Here is a 12468-nt window from a genome sequence, read left to right on the forward strand (position 1 = left end):
CTCCAGGATGTGATATTACAAAATATGCATATTACACAACAAATTGCATTTCCCACTAACAAAGAGATGCTCAGATGCTCATTATCTTCTCTGTCCAAAGGACTTACCCTAATTCCAACATTTTCCAAGGCCAATGAGGAAGTGTTTAGGGCAAACTCTGCAATGCCCTCTTCGTTTGTTGTATAGTTTTGTTCCTGTCCTCCTTGAACAGAAATTCTCACAGTTTCATTGGCAATTGGAGCATTAGACCCATCCACTAGTTTCACCTGGAGGAGCAAAACCAGCTCAGTTTAGAAGGAGAGGGATGGCTGCCACCTGAACAAGACTGGTAGAACACCAAGGTAAAGACATTGAGCCTGTGTCAGACAAGGAAGCCTCAGCAGCACTTTACATGTATCTCTTTCTGAGACAGCTGCAAACTTTCTGAATACTTTTTCTCTGCCTCTTTCTTGTCTCTGCCTCTGGATTAGAGGAGTGGATGTGTAGAATGACAAGCACTCACACCCCTGGGGCCTCCAATTGAACAGGTGACTGTAGGAGGAGAATTTTAGTGGACTGGAGAGGCAGAAGCACAAGGATAGAATGAAGGCTGTGCTCTCAGCTGCTGTTCCCCAGTTTGAGAGCTTTCAAAGGAAAGGAGACCCACAGGGATTAGCAGCACTGAGGTCCAGCATCCTTGCAGAGCTGGGGCATAGATCTGACCAGAAGGTTCAGTAGCATCATTGCCTGGCACTCATGGCATTCCATTCTCATGGTTTTCCTACCTGCCCGAAGAAGGGGACTCCCCGCTTGTAGTAAGTATCTGAAAGCTCAAATGTGACTCTGCTAATGGTGGCTGTGATCTCAGAGAAGCTTGTTCCAGTCAACTCCACTCCTGCAGAAAGAAGCAAGAAGAACTAATTTGCCTCTGCCTAACCAGAATTCCTTTTACTCCAGGCCAACCCTCCTTTGCTGGACAAACTCTTTGCTTGATAGTCCTGGACTAGAGGCAGGAATACTCTAAGGTTCCAGAAGAGAGAGAGTCTGCTTTTATGCCTCATTCCTACTGGGCAGGCCCCTCTGCTGGTCTCTCTTGGGCCCATCACATGGCTCTTTCATCCAGATGATCCATACCTGTATCCTCCTCTTTAATCTTGGCCTCTACATGGAGCTTATTCTCATATCCACTTCTCTTGAGCTGGAATAATTTGGTCTTTACCACTTCAGAAATGCAGCCATAGATGTCTGTCTGTTGGAGGAAAACAAACAAGACCATTATATTCTCATTTATACAACGCTTATCCAACTTAATGAATCCATCACTGTGTGTTGCTCTGAACTGAAAGAGAAGCCCACAACCTCACAGATAATCTACCTCTGTTGTTGTTATCAAAACTGAGAAAAGACATAAATAACTTGGCAAAAAGCATGTTGAGATACTCCAGCAAGATTAGAGGAAAAAGGGTTTGCAAACTAGACAATTTTTGTGTATGTTTGCGAAGCTTGAAGCTGCCAACACTTGGTACGAGTGCATAGGGAATTAGTCAATATGTGCCACATAAGAAATGTTTGTCAGGCATCAGGTTTTTTGGAAAATAAAGCTGCTTACTTAAAATGTGCAAGCCATATGAGTGATACATAAACCAAAGCCTGTGTATTTGTAGAAAGAGGATGACAGCTGGAAAAGTATTTCCAAAGCTTGCCACCTCTCTTCAGCAAACTCATGTACAAGGCAAGTCTCCACAGAAGAAGTGCCTAGAACAGAGGTTAGCACCACAGTATTTATATTTTCTTTTGACATTTGTAACAAGAGTAGTGGAAGAGGTAGCTGTAGATTCATGTGGCTCATGCTGTAGCAGAGCCCAGGGACCACAAGAACATCCATATGCTTTCTTCTCTTGGCATATTTCCACAAGTTATTACTCCAACTTCTACCAATTAACCCAGTATTGTTGCATCTGTCTGTGCTCCAAACACCTTTCAGTTTCATTCTTGCCAGTTAAAAGGTGAAAAAGTGGGGTTTTTTTCTGTCTGTCTTTACCACGGCCGCTAAACCCATATTTTTTTCCCTCTAGCTCAAAATGCATCAGCTTCTCTCCTGGTTTCTGCTCCTTTCCTTCCTCTAACACCAGCTTCTGTCCCCACACACTGTGTCCAGTGTAAGCCAACTCCGACTCCGTTCTCATTGCTCATGGCTTTTCTATCTTTGCTCTTACAGTCTCTACACTCCATCTGATTTTTCTGTTATTTCATCTCTTAATTCTCCATCAGATTCCAGCCTTTACACACATTGCTCTTACTGCTCAGACCTTCCCCCTTATTTTTACCTTTCACATTTCATCTTGCACCCCATCTTCTCTCATCCTTCAGCCTTTCTTAAAATACATGGATTGTCACAGAATCATAGAGTCTGTTTTGATTGGAATGGGGCTTAAAGGCAATCTAAGCACCAATTCCCCTGCCATAGGAAGGGCCATCTCCCAATAGAGCAGGTTGCTCAAAACCCCATCCAGTCTGGCCTTGAGCACTTCCAGGGATGGGGCATCCACAGCTTCCCTGGGCAATCTGTGCCAGTGCCTCACCACATGTTAACACTAAGTTTGTACGTACTCAGAGCAAGCCTGTGCCTACAAGGCAAGCTCAATAACACTTTCTCCAATCACTCTTCCCACCAGAGTAATCCTGACTCACCTGTCCAGAGAACTCCTCACAGACTGCTCTAGACTCTTCACCATAACAGAACATGGATGCACGCTCATAGTTCCGGCAGACACGGAAGTTCACGAGGCCAGGAACAGGCTTCCCAAACGTGTATCTACAAGCAGGGAGGATTGAAAGGAAAACAGAGACATTAGGAATGTAACAGGGATGTAGAAAAATTACAGGCTCATCCCCATTGATGCCAGCTATCTTCCCTAGAGCTGCCTCCAGGATACACAGGGCCATCGTAGGAAATAAAAAGCAGAAAGGAGTTTGGTACCATATGCTAATGCTGATTTTGTTATGATTCCCCCTCATCCTGGAGAACATGCTGCAAGCATCTACCCAAGCACCCAATTGACAGAACTGTTTTATTTATGTACGAGCACTGGGTCTTTACTCTCACTCTTCAGCCCAAGCCATGGCTCTCCCTACAAAGTGTATGGAACACTGCAAGGCAGAATCCAGTGAGGTGGCCCAAAGGAAAGAGGGCAGTTGCATCCCTTAGGGTTTCCTCTCCACACTAACAAGCAGAAGATACAGCTAAAACATCATTCCTGGGTAAACTGAACTAAAGCCCACATCCCTAGCACTGTGGCTAGTGTGAAATCCTCAATGACTCAAAAAATATGCAAGAAACACTCTTACAAAAGAACAGAACAAAAATACATTTCTATATGTTACACACAAGGTGCATCAAACAGTAACTGTTGTCTTTTGTCTAACAGTAGATACAGCCTGCTTGATCCTGGGACCTCAAAAGGATTGAAAAATATCATAAAGTCTCATCTCTCAGCCTCCTGACTGAGCATTCATCAGCAACTCAAGAAAACATTGAAACCAAGCAGAACTTGAAAGAATGACACTCACAGTCCACAAACTGTCACCTTCAGCTCCTCATCAAGAATGCTGATCACCTTGGGCATTTTCACTGTCACTTCAAATTTTGGCAGCACTGCAGCAGAACCAAAAGAAAACAGTCTATGTGGTAGGGAATAACATCAGAATGACACGTGAAGGTGCTCAGAGGCTGTTCTGAAATTACCTAAAAGCCTTTTACATCTAAAGGGTCAGATTTTAGAGGCTTCTGTCACCTGCACATCCCGCTGAAGTCATTGAAAACCCCTCAGCCAAGCAGGGTGCCAGGTAAGAAGACAAGATTACTACACCAGCTATTAAAATACAGCAGCTTCATAGGTAACACATGGGTTATCAGTCCCACAGCAGCAGAACACAGTAAAACAGAGAGAAAAATCAGTAGCAGTTTCCCACAAACATGCAGACTGCAGCCTGGTCTCTGCATTTTTAGAGCATGTAGATCTTATCAATGTTCAGTACAGGAAGACACCCTGGCTTCTCCAGCAATACATCACAGGGTGGTATCTCATCCACACCCAGTTGCAGGAGGGGAAGTGGAGAATATCTTGGGAGAACTAGGAAGAGATTCATTCAGGGCACAGGACAGAGCACAGTCTGCAACTGGAAGAGGTCAAAGCACTTTGAGACTCATCCATCAGGACACCTCTCTGCTGCATGACCCAGGCCAGGTCAGACAATGTAAGAAAGGCTGCAGCTGGCTCACTGGGGTGGGAAGATGTGCTGGTTGTTATCCTGTGCTGATGTGTACTGGGATGCCATTTTTTTAGCCAAGCAGATGGAAGTGCCATAGTGATGAGAGCACTAAAGGGAGGTTAAGGCACTACAGCATCACACAAGCTACAGGCTTAGCTTGTGGGGAAGAAAAGGCAAGATTTAATTTACAGCCTAGACAGCCCCAGCCTAGACCCAGACTTATGGTGTGACATTTGATAGGTATGTAGCCAACTGGACATGAGTTTGTGGCCTAAAAACACCTCAGAAAGGAAGTAAGCCTTGTGGCTGTCAGCACAGACTGATCCAAGCACTTTGCTCCTCCTGATAGCAGCCTTGCTGAGGTGGGTGTTCTGAAGAGCTGCACTCCATGGTCTGGGGCTTAGGGAGGAGTGGAGATAGGTCACTCAAGTGCTTTAGTCTTCTCCTCCTAAAGAGAAGATTCTTGGGAGGAAAAGAACACAGAAAAAAATTTCCAGCAATGCTGGGCATCCTGATCAGATCTCCTGCACTGTTCAATTAAGATTTCATGTCCCATGGGATTAGCTGTTAGGAACTTGAAACTGCAGTGACAGTTACCATACTCCTCCACAGAGAAAGAATGCTGAACTTTCTTCCCAGAGGCCTTCTGTGCCACCACAGTGTAGGTGCCTTGCATAGGTTCAGAGGTGAGGTTGAAGAACAGCTGTATAAATCCCATCTCTAACTCTGCATTTGCCCACTGGTACAGACGATTTTTCTTCGGGTCCTACAGGAAATGAGATCACAAGAAGATTTTGAGAACAATGGGAGTCTGCAATGAGGTCTAGCAAAGCAGGGGAGGGAGGGACGGCCCCTGTGTTTCAGGAGGCTGCAGGCCAGGAGTGGAGGGCACTAGCAGAGTTTTGGGGGGAGTACACAGCAGGATGGCAGGGGAGCTGTAACCTGGGCCCAGGTACCTGGTAGCCACCATATGAGTTAAAATTCTGTATAGTTGAATTAGCATAAGGGACCAGCTTAATAAAAAAATAAACAAGAATCATGTTGAGGCAACATGTTTACTCTGCCCAGGCTGAGGTGCAATAGATGTGAATGTGAATTAAATGTTTGTACATACCTCAATATACACCAGAGGAATCTAGGAAAAGAAGAAAGGAAGCAGCATGTTTAGACAGAGGGCAAGGAACACAGTCAAATGACATGGGCTATGACCACATTTCAGGGTAAAAGCTAATCATCCAGTGGGGTAAGGAAAAAAGTTGCTGGTATGGATCATCAGAGCACTTTGGGTGTGAGAAGACGGGGACAATTCTTATTCTCAGGCACAAAAGTCAGCCAAAATTACTAATTACTAACTCTGGATGATCTGCAGTTCCAATAAGAACAGGTGCACACTGTGGCAATGGCAGATTGCTCACTGTTTATACCAGCACTGTCCATTTGCAGTTTGTCAAACCTTTCCAGGAATGCAGAAGGCAGCTTTGTGCAGAAATTTGACAACAGATCCTGTTAAAAAGATCTGAGGTGACCCAGAATTTTCACAGTTATCTCAGTATACTGAGAGCTCTCCCCAACAGAGACTATTTTTCCTCCCTTTTCCCACATTTGACTGAAGGCCAAATAAGTTGAAAAACAAGTATCATGCTCACCATTTCATTCACAGGTCGGAACTCTTCATCCAGAGAGACAATTCTGAACAGGACTGATGGAGAAAGAGAGTGAGGTTCCACAGTGCAATCGGTAACCAGAAAAATCAGTTGCAAAAACAAATGGTATAACAGACAACAGGTTGTTCTCTTATAAGGAAATTCCATTGACTAGAATGCTAGGTCATGCTAGAAGGTTAACCATCTACTATGGGTACATGAATAAGAGGATGTTAAAAGCAAATCCATAGCAGTGTGAACATCTTACTGATCACGGGCATCAGAATCTCATTGATCAGGAACAAAGTTAAATTTAAGTTGCCTTTGTCTACTTTGCAGTGAGGCATTTTTATGCCAGAATTCACATGGGTCTTCTAATTTTGTTATAAGTAGACTGGCCTCCTAGGAAGGATGAATGCAAGCAAATTACTTCAGCACTTGGCTGCAAGTTTGTGTTGGCTCTGGATGGAGAGAGAACTTAGTACCTCTTTTAGGATATTTGTTTTTATCCAGGCCAAATTTAGGAGATCACTGTCCCAGAAGAAATAAATAGCTTACATAATTCTTTCTGTCTTCATTGAGCAAAATCAGCTGCTGCTTTGGAAGCTATTTCATTACTAAGTCTGAGTTTTGGCAGTGTTCTCTATAGGATAAATACCCAGTCTTTCTCTCGTTTTAATGCAGACCTCCTAACTGCACGGACCACAACAACAGAGCCCACAGTGAGAGAGGGAGAGTGTGCAGGTGCCCCAGATATGTGCATGCACCTAAATATTCCCCAGTTTTTCCCTTTATGGAGCAATAAAACGTAAGTCTCAGCCACGAGGTTGCAGTTCTGGCCCCCCTGTGAAAGTAACTGATATCTGGCCAGTATGATCCAACAGTTTTAGTACAAAGTTTGTTTCAAATATTTGTTTCAAATCTCCACCCCTTCCCTGGTACCTGTCTGTCCAGGCTTGTAGATGGGTTTGTCTGTCTGGATGAAGACCAAGCTCTCGGAGTTCTGGACCGCCAGTACTTTGCGGCTGCTGAACTGCAGCGTGGCCCCCCTCACTGTCACATTGAGAAACACGAAGGGTAATGGGACTCTTGGCTTTGGAAGCTGGAAAGCAAGAAGGAAACTGTGTAACAGACCACTTTAAAGGCTTCCTGAACTGAAATAGCCTTCCTGAAATAAGAGGTCTAATATAATCCTGATGGATCCAACACAGAGGTGAGAGGAACAATAATCAGGAACAAGAGACTGATTTTTATTTGTCCCATATATATATTCCTACCCACTCCTCCTGCTGTGCAGTGATTGTGCCAGTATTGAGCAGCAAAGGAACACCTAGCTCTAGCACCCAATTTTTAAAAATTCTTACTGCCCTGACCAAACCTTTCCATCCTTTTCCCTTTGACATGCAGAAGCAGAATGGAATAGTCTGTCTTCTCCTTCAGGTTATGTCCCTAGTCCTCGCAGAACATTTCCTTTTCCAAACCAGACATGCCAAGACATCTACACCTCTCTTTTGCAAGTGACTAAGTCAGTCTTCAGCCTAAATCTGACAAACGAAGACAAAAATGCCAACCTTTTCAGTGTCTTGAAGACCAATTCCTCACTCTTCAGGCCAAAGACATAATCTAGGTTGTATGTAACTAGGAAAACCTGATCATTTAGCTCAGAGCCTAGATTATGCTCTGAGCTAAATGATCAGGTTTTCCTAGTTACATACAACTCATTATAGTCCCTGGGGCTTTCAATTACATTAAATTATAAATTTCCTCCTATGCTGGGTTTTTTTTCAGATAAAGGCAATCGCAGTTCTATGTTCTTACATTAATTCAGTATACACCAGGTGGAAAGTATCTGAGGTCCAAAAGCTCTACCACAATTTGAAGGTACTGAAGTGACAAATTGAGGATGTTGAAGGATGATGTGGAAAGCCATTTCACCAAACAGCCATCAGGAGTGTCAATGTACTAAACCCACTTTCTTCTCCTGTCCTAGAAAGGGGGTGACTTTCTAGGATTCAGCATCCCACAGTAATTTAGCTTATTAAGGAGATCTCAGCAGTAAGAGGGTGTTGAGGATGGACACACCTTTAATCAAGAGGTAAGTGAATATACACATAGTGTTACTCTGGTCATTATTTCTCAGTGCCTTTACATTTTATCCCTGGCACAAAGGATCATCCCACGAGGATGAGATACTCACAGAGAAAGGGATGCAGGTGAACACGTCTTTCTCTGACACCACGTCATCAATCAAGCTCCTGTTCCCCCATAGATCCTCAACTGTGGCACTCAGAGTCACAGACTCGTTCAGGTGGGTCAGCTGAATGCAGACTTTCTCTTGAGAATCCGTGTGGATCAGATAGGGCACCAGCACCAGGTACTGCCTAGGAACAAGGGAGAATGATAGGTCAGAGGAGCAGGAACAGGTAACAGGAGCTGTGTAGAAAGAACAAACAAACCAATTGGATGACTACACTTTGGCTGCACAGGGAGAAGGGTGCATTTTCTAAGTGTGTAACAACATTTCCAGCACGTCTGTAGCAGCAGGGGAAAGCAGAGGTCTCAAATGTAAAATACCAGAGGAAATGCTACACACAAACATCTGGAAAAAATATGTTTTTCTAGGATCTGACACAACAGCAGCACTTCTTCCTGGGATCCTGAATAAAGGCGGGAGGGAACTCAATTGTCACTTTTGCTAGACACTGTTAGAAGCATTCAGGAGCCACACAAATGCCAGTATCCAGTGAAAAAATTCCATTGACTACACACTGCGAAGCGTCTGCAGCATTACTCTCACTCCTCGCAGAGATTCAAAACCGCCACAGCGTGGAGCCAGATCTTAAGCAAAAACACAAACAAGTTTCAGGTTTTCAGAGAAGCAAGGCTCTCTGTCGCAGCCCGACAGGGGATCCCTGCTCAGCCCTGAGCAGCCTCCTTCCTTCCCAGGGTGGCAACTTGCCGGTGGTGTCCCGGTGCCCAGCACTGCATCTGGGAATCAAGCCCGATCCACCTAACGCTAACCATGCTCCCAGTTTGGTGGACAGGACTGGCCTCCAGTGGGCATACTCAGAGCAGAGAGCAGATGGGAGAAGAGCCCTCAATACCTCAGCAGTAAGGCAAAGCATTCCCTTCAGCAGTGGCAGAAGCTCTGGCACCTTTTTGCCCAGCAGTTGTCTGCAGGGATCAAGCTCTGGCCCCTCAGATCCCACTGTCTGTTTCCCCTGCATTTGATGAAAGCACTACAGCACAACCTTGCTCAGGAATTCCCCCGCACCCCTTGTGATGGGCTCTCTGATGGGTGAGGCGCTCTGTGCTTTGCAGGGGAGGAAGAGACATTGCCAAAAAGCCAAAGGAGAAAGGCTTTGGGATGTCAGGACGCTTCATGTGCTGCTCCTACCACACATATACACTCATGCACACAACACAAATGCCCTTCACATACCGATGGGGCAAAAGGGGGTGAAGAAGGGAGGCAGGACACTATACCCTCACAAACCTGTCACAGGACAGTCACAGTCTTACAGTGTCACATTATCCTGCATGGCAAGGGAATTTTCATTCCATTGGCTGAGCTGAAAAATGTGAATTAAAAAATAAAGCAATTTCCAAGCATGCCAGATGAGCTATTTGTTCATTTTCTTCTCATTATCATTTTTAAAAAGCCACTCCCAGCTCCTGGGCATTTCAGCTGGGAGTAGGACAGTCAACCCAAGATTAAACCTTTCACTGTCCTTTCAAAACTGTTTGTCTCTTAAGAAGACCTCATTGCACAAACATTTATGAAAAGTTGTCTTTCAAAAGGACTAATTTTGTGCATAAAACTTTGTTGAAATCCTGTCAATCCCCTGAAGTTTTACTGGTATCTCAGTTTCACAGCTTGCTCTGCATCTCTCTCAAGCACCAGAGTTCCTGTTTGTAGAAGGCACTTTACCCAGCCCTGGTATCTTTATTCCTGGATAAAAGAAGTTAGATAGAAGACAAGGGACAGAGAATAGACACAGGCACACAGCCAAGGTCTCGTGCCTGCCCAGAGACCCCCCAGCATAGCTTACGGCTCTGTGATGGGTGAGGTGTCTCCTGGAAGGAAGAAGAGGAGGAGGAAGATGCTCGATTTGACAAGCAGCCCGTTCATCCCCATGGTACGTGGTGAGTCAAGCAGGCACTCAGTGTGGTCCAGTGCTGCTTTTACTCCCCCTCTGCTCTCCCAGTCAGCCCCTTTATACTCTCCTCTGCAAACAGCCCAGGGGCTGGAGGAGATAAGGGCTGGGGGCCAGGGCCCATCCGGAAACAGGGAGAGGCAGCAAGGAGGAGCTGGGACTAGCAGCTCCAATCTGGGCAGAAGGCCAGGGCTGGGGGGGAGAGGGAGGGGAGGGTTCCTGGCAGGCCAGAGCTCTGTCTCTGCTGGGGCAGGACAGAGGCAATGGAAGAGGAAAGGCTCTAGCTAAGGAAAGAAGAGCTAACAGCAGAGCATGAGATGAAGGCTTCCATTTCTGGCAGGGCTCTTTGTATGGAGCTGGACACGGCACTGGTCATGGAGGTTGCTGGAAGCACAGGAGCTGTTTGATTTCCTTCAAACTGTGAGCAGGAGATTGAGCTAGGAATTGGGAAACAAACCTGGGTGTGTCTAACTCCCACTAACAGGTTGTGAAAACAGGGAATGGAAATTAAAAAAACCTTCCCTCTCCACCCACACTGTTCCCTTTTGCTCCCTGTTTCTGGTCCCATCAAAGCTAATGCCAGGAAAAGAGGTCACAAAATGCCTGGAAAATCAAGTCAACTAAAATGATCTGGCCTTCACCCTGACAGAAACAGGGACAGTGACATGATGGGAAGCTGCCAAAAGTTCAACCCATTAACAGCATGTAACACATTAACCAAGTGCCCAGAGCAGCAGCTACCCTCACACAGCAGAACATATGTGGCCTGGGTCTTACTTTCCTTCTGCTGGTTCTGGTTCCAGATCAAGTTATGGATACATCTAGATCAAATTATTGCTGTTTGATGGAATCATCCTGATTTAATTAAGTGCATATTCATGTAATGCACTGTGATGGGCAATATTGTACCAGAGAGGGAAATGGAGTCTTTAGACCACTGTCTTTACTTGGGCTGCAGCAGGAGGATCAATAGCTCTGGCAATTATTACCCTTGCAAGTGGCAGTAGAATATCTGTCTTATTTATAGTTCTAATGCAAACTCCAAAGAATGGAGATCTGTGTTAGAGGATGTAAAGCATAATTTTCAGATTAAAAAGTGTGCAGGATAAAATCATTTTCTGTCTGTCCTACCCTTCTCCTCATATAATCATCAAAACTTTGTTAAGCTGAGTAACTCTGGAGTTAAGAAATCCAAGTGCAGTGCAATTACAAACCTTCATTACCGACCTCATTCTGCCCTGCAGTGACTTGCATAGGAAAAAAGAGGATAGTAGTGCATGTGCAATTTCCTTGGGGACTGCACAAAAGACAGCCCAGATTTGTGCTCTTCCTTCAGCATCTGGCACCTAAAGATGGCTTTGCTTGCCCAAAAGAAACATAATGCAGGAAAGTCTGCCTCACTCACAGAGGAGAGGATTTATACATATGGGCTGGTCAATGCCTTTTAGAAGATGACAATTTACAGAGGCAAAGGTCAGGAGCTGGACTGATGGAACACCAATCTGACAGGACAAGACGCAGAACTGCACAGGGCAGAGGGATCTCTATAGAGATCTACCCTTTCTGTCAAACAGCCAAACAGCTCTTACAGCTCCCAAGCCTGCTCCTGATCATTAGGACCTTGGTCAAAAATGTTCTCTGTAGCCAAAAACTGAAGAGAAATATTTTCAATCCATTCAGGCAAGGTAAAGTAGGCAAGGTCAGAGACATTCTCATCTCACCTACATATGATAATATGAGAAGCTGTTTCTTCAGTGGTATTCTCTGGTAAGGTATCTGGTAGGTGCCCTTCTACAGATGCCACCACCATTTTGACAAAGCAAGCTAAGTGTTCAGCATTATTTCATAGTGTCTGGCAACTTTCCAGAGGTCAGAAACAACCATCTTTTGGTATTTGAATGGACTCTGGCACAGATAAAATGACTCACCCAAAGTAACTCAGACAACCCAAGATGAAAATTCTAAAGTTTTGACTTTCTACTACACTGCAGTTCCCCCAGGCCCGGCTGTTGCAGTCATGGTTATGAAAAAGCAGACTCCTCCTTGCTGTAACACATTCTCACCTGAGACCCTCATCTCAGTGAACTCTAGATGAGGCTCAGTAGACATCCATTTAGCTAAGTGTGCTAAGATCCATAATTTTGTCTTTATCCACCTTGATACCTTCATGTGTAGCATCCTGTTAAGTAGGTGGAAAATAATGCCACTGGCAAGGATTTCCTGCAATTATAATAAAAATATGAAGCAAATATATGTAATCTGAATTGAAATGTTGAAGCTGGTTATTATGCTCCTGTGACTGTAGGAATAAGATCTCTCCTCTGCTTTCTCTGCTTTAGAATAATTCATCCCAGCTGTCTCAGCCTCTCCACAGAGGGGAGATGCTCCAGTCCTTTTGTCATATTTGTGGCCCTGTG

General features: G+C 44.9%; 1 protein-coding gene across 1 annotated transcript in view; it reads right to left on the reverse strand.

Moving 5' to 3' along the window:
- The window catches only part of A2M (alpha-2-macroglobulin), a 29347-nt gene extending 19226 nt beyond the window's left edge, over window positions 1–10121 (reverse strand). Inside the window, exons 1-11 of the mRNA XM_064720779.1 lie at window positions 9947–10121; window positions 8092–8275; window positions 6837–6996; window positions 5898–5950; window positions 5366–5386; window positions 4849–5017; window positions 3550–3634; window positions 2671–2794; window positions 1114–1228; window positions 765–874; window positions 108–266 (exon numbers count right to left, since the gene is read on the reverse strand). Coding sequence (XP_064576849.1) covers window positions 108–266; window positions 765–874; window positions 1114–1228; window positions 2671–2794; window positions 3550–3634; window positions 4849–5017; window positions 5366–5386; window positions 5898–5950; window positions 6837–6996; window positions 8092–8275; window positions 9947–10032 — 1266 coding nt within the window. The 5' untranslated portion in view covers window positions 10033–10121. The remainder of the gene's footprint in view (window positions 1–107; window positions 267–764; window positions 875–1113; window positions 1229–2670; window positions 2795–3549; window positions 3635–4848; window positions 5018–5365; window positions 5387–5897; window positions 5951–6836; window positions 6997–8091; window positions 8276–9946) is intronic.
- Window positions 10122–12468: the final 2347 nt, after the last annotated feature.

Source organism: Zonotrichia leucophrys, chromosome 1, assembly GCF_028769735.1.
Source record: "Zonotrichia leucophrys gambelii isolate GWCS_2022_RI chromosome 1, RI_Zleu_2.0, whole genome shotgun sequence".
NCBI classification, from domain to species: Eukaryota; Metazoa; Chordata; class Aves; order Passeriformes; family Passerellidae; genus Zonotrichia; species Zonotrichia leucophrys.